At 37.8% G+C, this 18,065-nt stretch overlaps 1 protein-coding gene across 1 annotated transcript; it reads left to right on the plus strand.

Moving 5' to 3' along the window:
- The first annotated feature begins 347 nt into the window (after positions 1–347).
- Positions 348–16,834, plus strand: LOC117914320 (protein pleiotropic regulatory locus 1-like). Its single transcript, XM_034829605.1, has 17 exons — positions 348–551; positions 675–699; positions 987–1,101; positions 1,717–1,798; positions 2,459–2,521; positions 3,118–3,202; positions 10,013–10,105; positions 10,606–10,669; positions 10,741–10,826; positions 10,909–11,010; positions 11,156–11,239; positions 13,231–13,291; positions 13,384–13,450; positions 13,586–13,663; positions 15,773–15,837; positions 16,017–16,094; positions 16,175–16,834. The coding sequence occupies exons 1-17, from the start codon at positions 418–420 to the stop codon at positions 16,345–16,347; spliced, it is 1,455 nt and encodes a 484-aa protein (XP_034685496.1). The 5' UTR covers positions 348–417; the 3' UTR covers positions 16,348–16,834.
- The last annotated feature ends 1,231 nt before the right edge of the window (positions 16,835–18,065 follow it).

Consider the following 18,065-nt stretch of genomic DNA (forward strand, 5'->3'; position numbering starts at 1 on the left):
TATATATATTTAATCTTTTTGATAAAAAGGGTCTCATTATTTTTATTATAAATGTAATATATTTTTTTAAAAATCTAAATGTAAATTATAGAAATAGTGAAAGAGATTTATGTAAAAAATTAGTTTATTTTATTTTATTGTCAAAATAACCTTATACGTTTTTAAATAATTTATTAATATATAAGTTTTTAATTAAGATTAATAAAGTAATTTATACATGTATAAGTTTCTAATTAATAGAATTTTATTTTTTATTTTTATATTTTCATCGTAAAAACGAAGACGAGAAAATAATTTTTCTTGACATAAAAATAAAATTTTTATTTATTCAGGGTAGCTTCTTCGGACTCGATACATGGGCGCGTAGGTGTGTCACCGTGTGTGTAAGTCTGCTCTGGTGGCGGTGGAAAGAAGACGATGCCAGGTCCGACGGTAGAGATGGAGCCAGTGGAGCCACAGTCTCTGAAGAAGCTCAGTTTCAAATCCCTAAAGCGAGCTCTCGATCTTTTCTCTCCAATCCATGGTCACTTTGCTCCTCCCGATCCCGAAAGGTCTCTCTTTCTTTTCTTCTCGTTTGTTCTCTTAAAAACCCTAATTTATCTCTTTTCGTGTTGTGCCTTATGCTTCGACGTAATTGAAGCTTTTTATTTATTTATTTATTTTTTATGGTGCAGTAAGAAGATACGGCTGAGCCATAAGGTGGTGAATATTTCTTTTATTTATTTATTTATTTTTATTTTTAAAGCAGTGTTAAGGTTGATGATTTGATCGGTTCTCGTGATTTTGTTTTCTTTGATAAAAATTTATATTATTGAAATTTTTGTTGAAGATGAAAACTGGCATAAACAGTGTTCATTTGAACCTTTAGTTTCTCTCGATGTGTATTTGCCTATGTCAAAATATTGATAGTGTTATTGTTTAGGGCTCTAATTCATGAAGCAATTGTGTTTTTATCATTTTGATTGGAAATGCAATTCAATTTACAGATTCAGCTAGAATATGGAGGCATCAAAAGTGCTACGAACCCTAATCAAGCCAATTCTACCCAACCAGATGGCAATAATCAAGCCTCAGCTCCTTCTAATGCCCTTGCTCTTCCCGGTATCTTGTTTTTTCCTTTCTAGGCTTCTAATACTATGACTAATGGCTTTGAATCATACAGGAATTCTTTCATATGTACAATTGTATTATCAATATATTTAATGCTAGAAATTCTTGTTAAGTATCAGACAGAAACATAAAATTTGCCCTAGTTCCATTTTAAAGTGTTAACAAGTGAAAAACACTGATGTTGATTCTTAAGTAGGTTCTATTGCTTTCAACTTGAGGTGGTTGAAACTTTTGGTGGTAGTTTGGGCAAATTGAACCATAATGTCTTGCAGGCTGATGACAGTTTAGCATTGGAGAAGCATTGCTTCTTTTGATGGAGCCAAAATCTTGTTGCTTTTGGGTTTGGAAATAGAGGCTGTTGGACAGGTTACAGGATCAATTATATATACAACTGAGTTATATCTTGATTATTGGCTTAGGATTTTCTCTGTAATTGGCTATGGAAGAGTGATTGTCCAAACTAGCGACGCAGTGGGGTAAAAGGCATCTATTTTAGGGATGAAATTGGTTTTGGACTGATATATATTTGCCTTGTAGTGTGCCTAAAAACATATTTCTCTGGTTTCTTATTTTTTTTCCTTGGGATTCCCTTTTTTGGTTATGCAGGTACTGAAAATTCTAAGGATCCACAGACAGGGGGAACTCAAAATGCTTTAGTTGTCGGTCCATCAGTGCAACAAAAGGGATTGTATGTATATTCATTTTCGTGGCAGCTGTTTTAGGGGGTTTTTCAACCACAGTTCTGCTTCTTTCTTATTTGTTACATTCCCTTCCTGGCATCTCTTATTTTGCTCTTATCACTGATATTAAAATCCCCTACACTTGCCATAGGGTCACTGGTGGAGCCAGAAATGTAAGGTTGAGGTTTGCAAAATAGAAAAATTTTGTTTCAAGGGGGGCAATATGATACAAAGACGTAAATTTGGCTTAGTTATTAAGTGAATTTGGTTTTTGAAGGGGGTGGGGGGGCAGTACTTGCCTCCGCTGGGAATATGCTGGCTCCGCCAGTGCATAGGGGTGGGTTTAGAGATGGATTTCCTGGAATACCCCTAAACTTTGACCAAGAAGAGATTCATTGTTACCTTAATTGTATATGGGGCACTCAAAATCTGAATGCCGGAAGGTTGATATTGATTAAGGACTAATCTCATATTCCAGAGGCATAAAGACCATTGTTTTCTAATTTTTTGTGTCATTTCATGTATGGGGGGAACCTTTGCTATTGGACTGCATTGGAGCTCATGGATACTTGTTTTCTAATTTTTTGTGTGTCATTTCATGTATGCGGGAAACCTTTGCTATTGGACTGCATTGGTGCTCATGGATATTATTATTATTTTTTTTCCAGAAATGATGTCGGTCATCTGGGTAAAAGCACTGCAGTTGTTTCCTCTTCTGGGCCATCTGAAAGGTTCTTGATGTTTTCTTTCCTTATTTCCTTTGGCCCCTTTGAGTTACGTCAATTATCTTCTTCTATTCAGGCAAATACTTATGTTTATTAATTTACTTCTTGTGTAATGACTGAGATTAAACATGCAATAAGTTTATGTTATTGTTTTAGAATTTTTAAACGGCTGCTTGGATCAATGCAGGGCTAGAAAAAAGGAAGTTTGATACAGTTAAAAAATTAAATTGTTTTTGAAGTAGAAACACGTCTTGCTCTAATATTTCAATATTTTTCAGTCCTACATTGATTTGATTTCATATGACACGTACAGGACTGACTGATGGCATACTATAATATGGAATTTTGCTATATTTTTATCATTTTTATGCATTCATAATCCCATGTGGGTTATTCACATTCAACTTATTAGTTTGTAAACTATGCTTTCAAGGTGCCCTTAAAGTTCTCTTTGAGATCCCATTAGACAATTGTGTTCACTCACTGGAACATTTTAGGTTCTGATATATATTCTGCATATTTTCCATCATTTTACATTTATTCTCCAGTTGAAATCTTTGAAAAAATTGTAGGTTTTGGCTTAAAAGCTCTCTGTTTTCTAGGAACCTATCAACTTCAGCTATCATGGAAAGAATCCCAAGCAAATGGCCACGTCCTGTATGGCATCCTCCATGGAGAAATTACAGGGTAAGAGTTTTTTATTGGTGACTGGGTTGGAAGTATTGTGTTGTTTATTTTGTCATTTGAGTTAAATTTGGTTTTCCTTTTTGTAATAACAATAATAAGATGTTTTCCTTGTTTTATCACATTATGTGGTAATTGTTTGCAACATTTTTTATTCTCTGCTCCTTCATGGTGTTTAATTTTCTATCAGTTGCCATGTGGCAAGATTGTGAGTGCTGAAGCCTTTTGCTCTTCCTAGCCCTGTCCTTGGGTCATTGACTTTGTTTAAAACCGAGTCATTTGTGTCATGATTTTCAATTAAAGTACACATGCAAACTTTTACCAGTTCGCTTGAAATGCTTACAATTCATCTACCTCCACTTGTTGAGTTATCTCTTTTCCTCAGCCATCATATTAATCCCTCCTTCATCATTGATGAAATCATCTGTTGGCTATATTGGGGACTACATTCCTTGTAGTTTCTGCATTTTTTGACTTTCTTGCCAACATGAACTGTTCTTTGACAGATGGAGGCATGCTTACTGCTATTAACCTCACTTCTCCTACCTGCTGTAGCATAAGCCTCTTCTCTTCCCCTTCCTCTAAATCCCAGTCGCCACCACGAGCTCGCGTCTCCGCTCTCTGCCGTTCCTCTCTCTCCGTCTCCCACCTATAGAGTGATGAGATGAGAGGGGGAAAGAGGTGGTTTGCGATCGAGTCGAAGACGTTTGAGGTTTCAGTAGAGGAAGTCAGAGGGAAGATACGAGGTACCATTGTGGAAAGAAGTAGAGGTTTATCCTCCTGGATCAGATTTGGGGTGACAAGTTTGAGAAATTTTCTAGAAGGTCTTGAAGAATGCTGCAGGGAGGAAAGGAAAGGAAGGTTAGCAAAAGTGTGGGAGGAAGAGGGTAGAAAGTTTAAAGTGGAAAGACGCGAAAATGGGGCAGGGAGATATATTCTCTGTTCAGTTATTGATGTGGAGTCTAAGAGGTTTTGTTTAGAGGAGGGTGGGCTTTGTTTGCTGAGAAACTACGGGATTTAGGGGTAGTAATGCAAAAGGAAGTAAAGGTGAAAGAAGCCCTACGAGGTGAGGCAAAATCGAAAGGGGTGTTAACTGAAAATAAGGTAGAAAGCTGCAATGAAAAGAAGGAGGTGGGGGAGAAGAAGCTTTTTGTGGATGTGACCAAGGAGCCGGCTGGAAAGCAAGGAGATGCTTTATGGCTTCAAGTAGGAGGGAGAGGATTAAGGAATAGGGAGAAGGGACTGGGCAGGTGCCTTGTTGGTAGTTGGGGTACCGGGTCAGTGGGGGAGCCGGAGTTGCAGACGTTTAGAAAATGGGGGGAACACGTTTGGAACTTAAGAAAAGGATTGAGAGTGCCGAGTATGGGAGGACCTCTCATGATGCTGGAGTTCGAAGATGAGAAAGAAACAGAGAGAACACTAAAGAGGGGGCGCGTAAATTTAAGGACAAAGTGTTGCATTTAGAGAGATGGAGCGTGGAGGCAGGCTGCTTAAAGGCAGGAAGCCAAACAAAGGATGTTTGGGTAAGAGTGGTGGGACTCCTGTTTCATTGCTAGAGTGAGGAAATTTTTAAGAGAATAGGAGACTATTGTGGAGGCTTTGTTGAGACGGATGGAGAAACAAAGAACTGCTCTCAGCTCTAGTGGGCCAGAACTTTGGTGAAGAATAGGGGGAACTTTTTTTCGGGAACTATGCATTTAGTGGTTGATGAATACTGTTATGCATTACAACTGTGGTGGGAAAGGCTGCCATGGTTATCTAAGGTGGTGCCGATGAAGAAGATGAAGGGGGGAGAGAAGGAGAAGGCAACGGAAGAAAGGGAAGTGGGCTCATGTGGGGAGAGTAGTAGTAGCAAAGGAAAGGAAATGTGGCGTGTCGCAGAGGTTGAGGGGGCAGATTCAGTCAGAAAAGATGGAGGGGAAGAAAAGCTTGATGGAGACGAGACGGTTGGTACAGCTGAAACTTTATCAGCTTTGGGGAAGAAGTATGGTGGTAAAGGGAAAGGAGAGGTGGGCTTAAGTGAAGGGGTTATTAGGCCTGAGCAGTGTAAGTCCACGGTTGAAGTCTCTCAAGTCCATCTGGATTGGGCTTTAAAAGTGAGGAAGAAGCTAAGTGGGCCGCGGGACTGCTGGGAAAAGGGGCAGTCCAGCGGAGGGTCGGGGTGGGCCTACAGTGAAGGCCATTCAAGCCCTCCTCGTTTTGGGCCAGATGGGGTGGAGTGCAGGCCCAGTATGGGTCTTTCAGAGGAACAACCAAGTGAAGCTTTGTGGGCTTGCCATTCTTTTAGGCCCACAAAGGAAAGTCGTTTAAAAGAAGCTAGGGCTTCTTTCGGTTGGCCGCTCTTAGTAAACTGGTTCGAAGAGCAACTCCTCCCTGGCGAGATGGTTGTTGCAGTGGAGAGAAGTGAGAATGGAAGGGCTTCCTGTGCGGACGAGTCGTTGATGGAGGAAAATGCCAGGTATTCCACTCTTAAGCCTTCTACGGTTTGCTTGTGGGGGGGATGAGTCTCTTCTTCATCTATTTTCTCGGGGGGGGGGGGGGGGGGGCTGTGATGGCAATGGAAGAAAGGTGTGAAATCGACACTGTGGTGAAGGAAAGTGAAGGGAGGTTAAACTTTACTCCGTTGAGAGTGTGTTCGGTGGAAGAAAGGGACGATCAGATGGGAGTGGGTATTTCTTTTTTGGTGGAAGAGGGGAGGGACGACAGGGCTGAGAAAGAAGATGATGACGAGGATTCTTGGGGGTATAGTTGTCTGGCAAGATTTTGTCAGTGCTTGGGAATGCATGCGGAGGGCTTTGAAAGAGAAATATTGCAACTCCTCAACAGAATAAGGGAAAGAAGGGATGTTTCTGAGAGGGTCACCGGAAGAAAGAGGAAAGGCCATAGACTATCAAAATTTGACCGGGAGTTAAAGAAACTAGAGTGGTAAATGAATCATGGTGGAATAGAAGGGGATCGGGGCCATCAAGAGGCTGTTAGATGAAGTTAAGAATCCTGTCGTGGAATGTAAGGGGGGCAAACGATAGGGAAAAGAGAAAATTAATAAAGGAGGTGATTAAATCACAGAAGGCTGACTTAGTGCGTCTCCAGGAAACAAAAATCCAGGAGATGTCGAATGGTTTGGTCAAAAGCCTCGGGGTTGGAAGATGCTTGGAGTGGGGGGTTTTAAATTCCAGGGGGGTGGTTGGGGGGGTTTTGGTGTTTTGGGATAATAGGATACTGCAATTAGAGGAGATGGAGGTGGGCAAATTTACTGTTTCTTGCCGTTTTAAGAACTGTGAGGATGGTTTTTGTTGGTGTTTCTCAGGAGTTTATGGGCCCACAGTGAAAGTCGAGAGAGAAGAACTTTGTAGTGAGTTGGGGCCAATTAGAGGGATATGGAATGAACCTTGGTGCGTAGCAAGAGATTTCAACATGATCAGATTCCCCTCTGAGAGGAGCAGAGGGGGTCGATTGTCCCACGAGATGAGGATATTTTCAGAGGTGGTCGAGGAGCTAGATTTAAGGGACTTGCCTCTTCAAGGAGGGAGTTTCACGTGGTGTGGAGGTCTCAATAATCGATCAAAGTCAAGAATTGATCGATTCCTTATTTCTGAGGAGTGGGAATCTCATTTCCAGGGGGTGGTCCAAACTGTTTTGGCTAGGCCGGTTTCTGATCATACCCCGGTTCTTCTGGATGGGGGAGGAATGAGGAAAGGACCCACGCCTTTTAGATTTGAGAATATGTGGCTGAAAAGTGAGGGCTTTAAAGAGGTGCTAAAAAGTGGTGGGAGGGGATTCAAGTGAGCGGATCAGCTAGTTTCATCTTGACTGAGAAATTGAAGGCTTTAAAACCTTTGTTAAGAAGCTGGAATAAAGAGGTGTTTGGACAGATTGACTGCGAGAAGCAGAAAGCGTGGATTTTAATAGATTATTGGGACAAGGAAAAGAGGGGTCGATCTCTGTTAATGGAAGAAGAAGAGACTAGGAAGGAGGCAAGGGAGTTATATAAGAAGTGGGTTTTATTGGAAGAAATCTCATGGAGGCAAAAGTCTAGGGAAATCTGGCTGAAAGAGGGGGATAGAAACACCAAGTTTTTTTCATAAAATGGCAAATGCTCACAGAAGGAGGAATTAGCTGAATAGAATAAAGGTGAATGAGAGGTATTTAACTGAGGAAAGTGAAATCAAAGAGGAGATTAGCAAAAATTTTCAAGAGTTGTTGACAGATCCAGGCGAATGGAAGCCTAGTATAGACGGGTTAATTTTTGAAAGGCTGGAAGCGGGGGATGTGGAGAGGTTGGAGAAGCCCTTTTCAGAGGAGAAGGTTTTTGAGGCGTTGGAATACTGTTGTGGAGAAAAAGTACCAGGGCCGGATGGCTTCTCAATGGCCTTTTGGCAGTTTGCGTGGGACTTTGTGAAGGAGGAAGTTATGAATTTGTTTAGACAGTTTCATGAGACGGGGAGATTTGTAAGAAGCTTGAATGCAACTTTCTTAGTTTTGATTCCTAAGAAAGGGGGGGCTGAGGACTTGAAGGACTTTAGGCCAATAAATTTGGTGGGAGGGCTTTACAAATGATTGGCTAAGGTGTTGGCTAACAGGTTAAAAAGAGTGTTAGCCAAAGTGATATCTTTGTCTCAAAATGCTTTTGTGGAGGGGCGGCAGATTATGGACACAGTTCTGATCGCAAATGAGGGAATAGATTAAATTCTAAAAAGTAATAATGGGGCAATTTTATGCAAATTAGATATCGAGAAAGCCTATGATCATGTGGATTGGTCATTTCTTTTAGCGGTGTTGGTGAAAGTGGGATTTGGAGGAAAGTGGTGTAGTTGGATAAAATGGTGTTTATCCACTGTCAGTTTTTCGGTCTTGGTGAATGGCAGTCCAACGGTTTTTTTCCAAGGCTCAAAGGGCTTAAGGCAAGGAGACCCCCTTTTGCCTTATCTATTCGTAATAGTGATGGAGGCTTTCAGCTGTTTGATGAAAAGAGCACTTGTTGGAGGTTTTTCGACGCCTTGTATTGTGTGGGGAAGAAGGGGTGAAGGGGTCCAGATTACACATTTATTATTTGTTGATGACACGTTGGTGTTTTGTGAAGCTAAAGAGGATCAGTTGACTCACTTGTGCTGGTTGTTAATGTGGTTTGAGGCTTTGTCGGGGTTAAAAGTGAATATGGAAAAAAGTGAATTGATCCCAGTTGGTAGAGTTGAAAATGTGGGAGAGTTGGCGGATGAATATGGATATAAAGTGGGAAATTTGCCATCCACCTATTTAGGAATGCCTTTAGGTGCCCCTTTCAAATCTATTGGTGTATGGGATGGAATAGAGGAAAGATTCAGAAAGAGATTGACTATGTGGAAGCGTCAATACATCTCAAAAGGAGGAAGGATTACTTTAATTCGGAGTACTCTGTCCAATCTTCCGATCTATTTTATGTCCATCTTCCATTTACCTAGGGTGGTTAGGATGAGGTTGGAAAAAATACAAAGGGATTTTCTGTGGGGAGGTGGCTCTCTTGAGCAAAAACCTCACTTAGTAAGGTGGCCGATTGTGTGTGAAGACAAAAGTAAAGGAGGCTTGGGGGTTAAGAGCCTTGGTTTGTTCAATAAGGCTCTCTTGGGCAAATGGTCTTGGCGCTTTGCTAACGAAAAAAAGGCCCTTTGGAATCAGGTGATCAGAAGGAAGTACGGGGAGGAAATTGGAGGATGGAGATCTTGTGAGATAAGGGAGGCTTACGGAGTTGGTTTGTACAAAGCTATAAATAAGGTGGGACAACTTGTAACCCCTTTTTTTGGCTTTGAGGTAGGGGATGGTAAGAATGTGAGGTTTTGGAAAGATAAGTGGTGTGGTACCAGCCCCTTAAGTGAGGCTTTCCCTTCACTTTTTGCATTAGAAACGTCAAAAGAGGCTTGGGTAAATGAAGTTTGGACAGCCGAGGGGGATAGGAGGGGAAGTTGGACTCCTACTTTCAATAAGCCGTTTAATGATTGAGAGGTGGAAGAAGTGGGAAGGTTACTTTGTTATTTGGAAGGGAAGATGGTGAGGGTGGATGAAGAGGACAGAGTGAGTTGGGTGAAATCAAAGGACGGGGTTTTTTCGGTAAAGTCCTTGTATAAGGCAATGCAGCTGGCTTCTTCAGCTTTGTTCCCTTCAAAGATTATTTGGAGGTCATGTGCTCAGCCCAAGATTAGCTTCTTTGTGTGGGAGGCTTCGTGGGGTAAAGTTTTGACTCTGGATTAGTTGCAAAAGAGGGGTTGGGTTTTGGAAAATAGGTGTTTTCTTTGTCAAAAGTGTGAGGAGTCGATTGACCACCTTCTCCTTCATTGCGAAAGAACAAGGGAGGTGTGGACTTTGTTCCTTTCTTTCTTTGGAGTTTCTTGGGTTTTTCCGCGTTCAGTGAAGGAAACTCTCATAGGTTGGAGAGCTCCTTTGTGGGCAAGAAGAGGAAGGTGGCATGGCTTTTGGGGCCGTTATGCTTGTTTTGGGTTATATGGAAGACTAGGAATTCAATTGCTTTTGAGGATGGTGTGCTGTCCATCCAAAAGCTGAAAATTTCTTTTGTGTATTTACTTTGGTCGGAAACCAAATTGTGGATAAAAGATGGACCTTCGACCTTAATAGATTTTATTGAATGGGTGTGTAGGCGTTAAGGAAGAGGGTTTTTTTGTGCTCTCTTAGTGGTTTGGGTTCTTTTGTAAGGGGGTGAGTTGTTCTTCTCTGTATCTATTTGAGTCGCTTCTTTAGCGCCTCTTTTGCAATATACATTTTTTCTTACTGATAAAAAAAAAATAAAAATGAAGTGTTCTTTGACATTCTTTAACCTGTCTGTAGGTCATTAGTGGCCATTTAGGATGGGTGAGATCTATTGCATTCGATCCAAGTAATTCATGGTTTTGTACTGGCTCTGCAGATCGCACAATTAAGGTAATGAATTAAACTTTATTTACCTATATGAAAACTAATGTTATTTCCCTGCAGATAATTCTTGTAAGTGATTTGCTCATGTGGTTCTGCAATAGATACACAGATTAGTAGTGTACATAAGTTCTGTGTTATTGTGGTCTCTCAGAGGTGACCTTTGAGAGAGAGAGAGAGAGAGAGAGAGAGAGAGAGAGAGTGTATGCGCAGGGAAGTGTAGTTATGTTTATCAGAAAATATTGCAAGGTAAATTTGGACTGATAATTTGTAAAGTGCTCTATCCTATCAAAGTCATTGTAAAATTTGATCACAATTTTTCCGTCGTCAGTAATTTGGGCAGATTGTATTCCGAGTTATTATTTTTTTGGGGAGATTTTATCAACCAAATACCATGATATTGGAGTATAAGATCTCCTCTGTTCTATCATATTTCAAAAAGGTTTGGATTTTTGCGTTCTCTAGGAACAGCTTCTGAGGGTTTCTTTTCCTAAATTTTGGTTGACAAGATATGGGATGTAGGAAGCGGAAGGCTAAAGCTCACGTTAACAGGACACATTGAACAAATACGAGGTTAGTTTATTGTCATAATTTCTATTGGCTTTATTTCTGCTGGCTAATCATATACAGTGTTTACTTTGCAGGCCTTGCTGTTAGCAACAAACATACATATATGTTCTCAGCTGGTGATGACAAACAAGTTAAATGCTGGGACCTTGAACAGAATAAGGTTAGAACCTTTTTTAAACTCACCGCTGAATCCCATACTACAAGTGACTAAATTCATATACTATATATTTTTCTTTGTTCAGGTTATTCGGTCTTATCATGGTCATCTGAGTGGGGTTTATTGTTTGGCACTTCATCCCACTATTGACATTTTGCTTACTGGGGGACGTGATTCTGTCTGCCGGGTATGAAGTTCATCAGTACGGATATAAATGGTTTTTTGCAATATTGTTGCTAATGCAGTATTTCAAGCTCTTTGTTAGAGGGTGCATTTAGTTGAAATTTGGAATGGAAAGATGATGCACATGTCAATGCAACATTGTTTATCAGGTCTGGGATATCCGCAGCAAGATGCAAATTCATGCACTGTCTGGACATGATAATACAGTTTGCTCAGTTTTTACCCGACCTACGGTATGTGGATCCTTCTGCAGTGGGAAGATATGATGGTTATAACCTGCTTGGGCAGAAATTTATGTTTTGTTCCTTCTATTATCCTATTTATCCTGTGTGTGGTGTATATCTACTAAATCCATATTATCTTGTTGTAGTGTTTATTGATATCCTTATTGATTGATTGATTTTTCGTTGTTTATCGCATCAAAACAAAATTTATAACCTAATTCAACTATGCTAAGGTAACTCTTGCCTGATCAAAAAAGGTTTTTAGCAAAAACTACTATAGTATAGCGGTTTTAGGTGTCGTCCACTGGGATGGATTATTTCCGATAATTAAGGCTTGAATGGGGGAAAAAAAATAATTGTGATAAAGTGAAATTGAATTGAGAATTTATAATGAACAATCAAAATAACAATGATTTCAAATTGAGAAGAACAATAACATGTAAAACAAGATAAAATTAATAATGAAAAGAAATTCTCGGAGTTACAATTTTCTAGAAAACAATCTCTATGATGAATAGATGTTGAGATTTATTTTTCATTAAGTTAGATTGAAAATCTAAATTCTCATCTAAACCGATTTTCGATTTAGCCTTAAGTCTAGATGTAATTTCTCTTCAAATTAGGTTATTTAATCCAAAAGATCAATTTAAACCATATATTCAATTCATCTTTAATTATCTTCTAATGATTTATATAATACGACTATTCAATCTCATCAAATTTAGCTTTAAGAATTTAATGAATCTACTTAGTTTGCATTATAGTAGTAATTCAAGACAACTTGAAGAGAAAAATCCCCAAAATCCAAGTCATCAATCAATTGGATCAAATTACCTTGGCAATTAAAGCTCATTTCTCTAATTCACCATAGATCTTGCTTCTAGATCTTCCTTCCTGTGAGAAAAATGAGATTTAGCCACTCATGCTTGGAGATTTGGTCTCACAAGGCATGTTTGGCTAGTGAGAAAATGAAAGAAAATAGAGAATTCTATTGAGAGAGTTTCTAGAAAATTCTACAATAAAAAGTGTTCAAAAAGTTTTTACATGAGAGATTTAGGTTTCTATGTATAGGCCAAGGTCAAGTGGAGACTTGGCAACCTCTTGTTGGCCTTTTAGAACCCTTCCGGATTCACAAATCTAGAGTTTAGCATCAAAATCATCATTTAGCATGGTCGTGTGAAATTCAGTTGAGTAGCAGCAGCAGCAAGGAGCTTTCTGGACGATTTCACATTAACATGCGGAATTTCGCATGTTAATGATTCTGCATGTTAATGTGAAATCACTTCAAACATCCTTCTTGGACTGCGACACAAATTTCCTCCTCTGGTCCAATTCGCATAGTCATGCGAAATTTTCACATGATTATGTGAACTTGCAATATATGGTTTTTGAGCTCATCTTCAATTCAATTAATCTCTTTTGTCACTCAATGCATCAAAATCACACCTTGAAATGACTCCAAACCTCACAAAAATCGTTAGTAACTCTTGCAAGGGCAACAACATATTAATTGGGTATTTTAGACATAATTACTACTTAAAGATGTTAACTACATGACAATTGTTGTTTATAATATGTTCTTTTTGAGTAGTAATCACTTATTGATATAAGTTAGGAACCTGTGAATTTTATGGTGTTATAATTTTCTGCTAAAATTTGGTCTTGTGTATGCTGGGCTTACGACTTCTCACCAAACAAAAACTGTCCTTGGTATTCATGAAACTTGTTGAGTGTTAGTAAAAAATTTTGCCCACTAAAAGGATACAGACTTAAGGTCTGACATGGAAATATCAAAAAGAAAGGAGCATCATTTATTTAATAATGCAAACTGCCACAAGCACTGATGTCCAACATGGACCTTAGGTTCTAAAATGATATGGGGAAAATGTAGGATGTTATAGGATTCTATTCCTCTTATGTAGCTTATGCACAAACATACATTGTAAGCATAGAATCCCTTTTATTATGATTTAACTTAACCATGGTCTGTATGCTTCCAGGATCCACAAGTTGTAACTGGCTCCCACGACACAACCATTAAGTTCTGGGACCTTAGATATGGTAATTTTTATTTTTGGGATTGATTTGGTTTATGTTAGGTTGTTTTTTTTCAGTCCTTCCATTTTTGGCATATGATTGCTCCTGTCTTGCAGGAAAGACGATGGCAACTCTCACACACCATAAGAAATCTGTGAGGGCAATGGCACTGCATCCTAAAGAGTATGCCCTTGTACATGGTCATTTGTTCATTGTGTGAAATAACGGGGCTAGGGTTGATTGTGACATTGTATCTCAAGTTTTGTTTTCCTTTTTCATCCTTGAAAGTTAATGTCATTGTTCTTTTCTTTTTTCCAGGCATACTTTTGCATCTGCATCAGCTGACAACATAAAGAAATTCAATCTTCCGAAAGGAGAATTTTTGCACAACATGCTGTGAGTTTTCCAACAAACTCTATGTTTGTATATTTCCAATTACCAAAACTAGATATACAATTGCTCTTTTGTGATTTGAATATATGCATAATGATTTAGAATATTCACTGGACTGAACAGCAATGTGTGTATCCAAATTTGTTCTCCTCCATTGAGAAGTTTTCCAATATATTGAATTCTTGACTATCAGACAACTTCACCAAGGAGTAAAGAACCTATATTTTATAGCATATATATTTATTGAATCCTTGCCTATTGTTTTCAGTTTTTACCTGATGGTAGTATCTCCATTCTGTATCACACTGTTTGTGAAGATCATATATTAATATTTTCATTTGAATGTTAGAGGGTAATCAAGTCAGTATTTTTTATTTTAATTTATATTTTTAGATAGGCAAACAACAATTATATTAACAGTGCCTAACAAGAGGGTACACAAAAGGATACACGGTGCATATAAAGGCTTCAAAAGACTGGCAAAGAGGAGAGAAACAAAAAGCAAGTCCTTATTTAGAGCTCAGTTAGTTAATGAAGTCCACCTTAGACATTGAAAAATCTCTTATGTACACTTTAATCCACTTAAAAAAAAAATTATACATAACGGATTTTTTATTTTGATTCCCTTAACTTTGGGGAAGAATGCCATTTGGCATCTATAGAGGTTGATGATGATGAATATAATAAAGTCATTGTATGCACGATTTTTTCATGAAAAAAACTTGTGGCCAAATTAAAAATTATTTCAGGAATATGGTACAATTTTTAGTTGGTCCTCTAGTTCTTCTATTAAGAAACTAGACTTGGGCATTGACTCGGTTTGAGCCTTGGCATCTATTGGGCCGGGCTTGGACCTTGGCATAGCTCATGTTCATTGAGGGCATGAATGCTTGATCTCTTATTGAAGACTCCTTTGAATCTTGAAAGGCTTTTAAGAACTTTATTAGTCTTCAAAGCGAGCTTTCTCTAACTCTTTTCAAGTGCGGAAGTCTTTTTGTGTTTGTGATTTTGAAAAATAAGGAGGACCTCTATTTATAGGGGTTAAAGACATACGTATTTGGAAAACCTTATTCATTTTAAAGTTAATATTTAGGTAGATTTTAAAACATATTTGGATAGTTTTAACTCTTAAAATATTATTTTTAATTAAAAATTAATATTTAGGAAACCTAGCAAAACATATTTGGATACTTTTGAATTTATTTTTAATGAGAATTGATGTGTACCTTTTCACTTATTAAATTCCCTATTTTATTTATTGTGATAATTATATTTTAATTACCGAAATTCTTATTTCTTATTTAATTTGAAGGTAACTTGTCTTCCTTTTGTGTGGGATCATGTGACAAGTGTCACAATTTGATTTGATAGAATTATAGCCAAGTGACAATTTTATTTTGTTACATGTATTATTGTATATTTTTTGTGTATTGTGTATTTTTTTTATGACACGTGGCTATCAATAAGTGGTTAAAATTTTTTATCAGTCTACAGTCATGCACAAAAATATGGAGGCAATTTATGGCTCATCAAGTGGTTAGCATAGTATACCTATTAGCAATGAAGTATTAATTCATCACCTTATTCTCTGATTTTTCCTTTTATCATGTTGTTTTAGGTTTGAGTTCTTGCAATCTGCAGTAGAATTTAGGAATTACTTTTTTTTTTTTTTTTATAATTCTGAGGAATGAGAGATGTTAAATAAATACAGAGCCGGGTTCTTGTCAACAATTGAGGTACATGTATGGAAGATGGAATACTTATTGCAGCCAATTTAGTTTGTTATAGATTAGTCATACTGGTCCATATTTGGTATAGAAGAAATTATAAAATGTGGTAGTCATGGAGTTTGAAAATAGGGTGTTTTAGGATTTCAATTGATGACTTCGTTTTTATCTTAGTAACGACTCTTTTCCATGCTTCTGTGATTATCAAATGTTTATGTTGAACAACCAACATATTCAATTTGCATGGGATGTCCAAGGACCCTGACATTTTTTATTTTTTATTTTTTATTTTTTATTTCAATTTTATAGATTATCTTCATTTGTTATTGTGAGTTTGAGTTTGATGCTATTAATCTTATAAGAGGGTTGGTATTCTTTTGAGCAGGTCCCAGCAGAAAACCATCATAAATGCTATGGCTGTCAATGAAGAAGGTGTGATGGCTACAGCAGGTGTGACACATTAAACTTTTTCTGATAAATTTCGTTCGAGATTATTAGCTGGGAGTTTTTGTCTATATTTACTGAAAGCTGATGGCATTAAGCCATTTTGAATTAGTATTCCATATAAAACAAAGTTGAAACAGCATCTTTAAAAAAATATCTAAACCTGTGTTTTTGGGTTACTAAAGGCGACAATGGGAGTATGTGGTTCTGGGATTGGAAGAGTGGTCACAATTTTCAGCAAGCCCAAACAATTGTACAGCCTGGTATGTATCTAATGCTCTTGGTTATTGCTGTTTGTAGAAAGGAGAAAATGATGAAATATTGATCTATACTTTTGTTTCAGGCTCACTGGATAGTGAAGCTGGCATCTATGCTCTATCCTATGACTTAACTGGTTCGAGGTTGGTCACTTGTGAAGCAGACAAGACTATTAAAATGTGGAAAGAAGATGAAAATGCCACCCCAGAAACTCATCCTCTAAATTTCAAGCCACCTAAAGATATTAGGCGGTTCTAGTGGTCATGCTTATGTCCTTTTGGTTGGTGCCGTCTTTAGAAAATTCTAAGTAATTTCTTTCCAGTGTTTTCTTTAATTGGCTTGGCTGACAAATATGCCAGCAATTTGGTGGCTTATGTGTACCTGAGGAGAGTCTTACCCAGTTTTAAAGTTGGGTTGTCAAAGTTCTGTTGTAATTTGGAAACTTGATTTCAAACCAGCTGTAGTCACTAGCTCAGAAGAGAGAAGAAAGGAGATGATGAAGGACTAACGGATTTGCTTTTCTTTTTCCTTGAGAAATCATGGATCAACACACTCACCTTTGCTTCTAAGGTAATATTTGCTAGCCTTCTTCCAACAATCGCCCTAAAATTCATGGTCATTGCCCTGCACGTTCCCTTCGGTAGGCAGACATCATTAACGCAATCCATGAAATTTGTAGGGACACCACTGTAAATTTCAATTGTTTTTAATGTAAATCCCAAGTCCGTAATCTTTATAACCTCAATCAAAGCATGGTCATCCATTTTAATGGGGCTTGCTCTGTTCATATTTTGACTTCAAATTATTTGGGCCCAGATGACTTTGAGAATCACAAGTTTTGTGATGGGGAGTGCTGGACAGAATTTCATTCTAAAACTTAACGAGTTTGGTAGAATTAGAGTAGGAAATTCCCCCAATGCATTGGAAGTGCAGGGTGAAGTGACTTCCCCCTCTGGGGATCTTGGACGGTTATCAAAGTGAAGTTTTTCACCTGGGAATAGGTTTTTTTTTGTATGTGCAGAGATGCAGATGAATTAGTAGACCATCTTAGAGTTATGATACTTCATCTTCTCTTCTCTCTTTTTTTGGCATCTCATGGGTTTTCCTTTTTCCTGTTAAGGATGTGTTAACCGATTGGATGGTAGTTTTGTGGGTAAAAAAAGAAAGGAAAGTTTGGAAAATAACTCCTTTTTGCCTTTAATGAACAATATGAAAGGAACAAGATTGGAAATTTTTTGAAGGGGAGCAATATATTATCCAAGCTCTTAAGAAATCCCTTATTATTAATCTACATATATGGTCTGGAGGATTTCTTCTTGGTGACAGTCAGATGGTTCTATGTTCTTTGGAGAAGGGTTGTAGTTACTATAACTGGGTTTTTTTTTTTTGGTTTTCTTACTTGTATATTTTGACATTAGTCTATATATATATATACTCTCATTTGCCTATAAAGACAAAAAATAAATAAATAAAATAAAGGGTTATTTGGTTAAATGGGTCAAAATAACCCTAATATTTGCAAATCTAACCCATCGATTAAAAAACAAAAAAAAAAATTTGTTGATTGAAACAAAAATGCCCTTCCTTTTATTTCCCTCCAACACTTATAATTTCTCATCTTTTGCTTAATTTAACATTTTATAGAATGGCTCCTCATCTTCTCCTTAAGAAATCGCAAAAAAAATTCTCGTCATCTTCTTCTACTTCATTCTCTTCTTTTGGTGCATAGAATGGAAAACTCATCTTCTCTGCTGCTTCATTTATAAATGACTCCTCATCTTTCTTCTTTTATTTCATTCTCTTCCTTTAATGCACAGAACGAAAAGCTCATTTTTCCTTTAGAAGCCCTAGAAAATTTATTGTCCATCCTCTTATCCCCTATTTCATTTCCAAACCCTAGAAAAATTATCTCATCTCATTTTATCCTCTCGTCTATCATCTTATCCCCTCATCTCTTTGTCAAGTTATCTCATATT

This window comes from Vitis riparia, chromosome 5, assembly GCF_004353265.1.
Source record: "Vitis riparia cultivar Riparia Gloire de Montpellier isolate 1030 chromosome 5, EGFV_Vit.rip_1.0, whole genome shotgun sequence".
Lineage (NCBI taxonomy): Eukaryota > Viridiplantae > Streptophyta > Magnoliopsida > Vitales > Vitaceae > Vitis > Vitis riparia.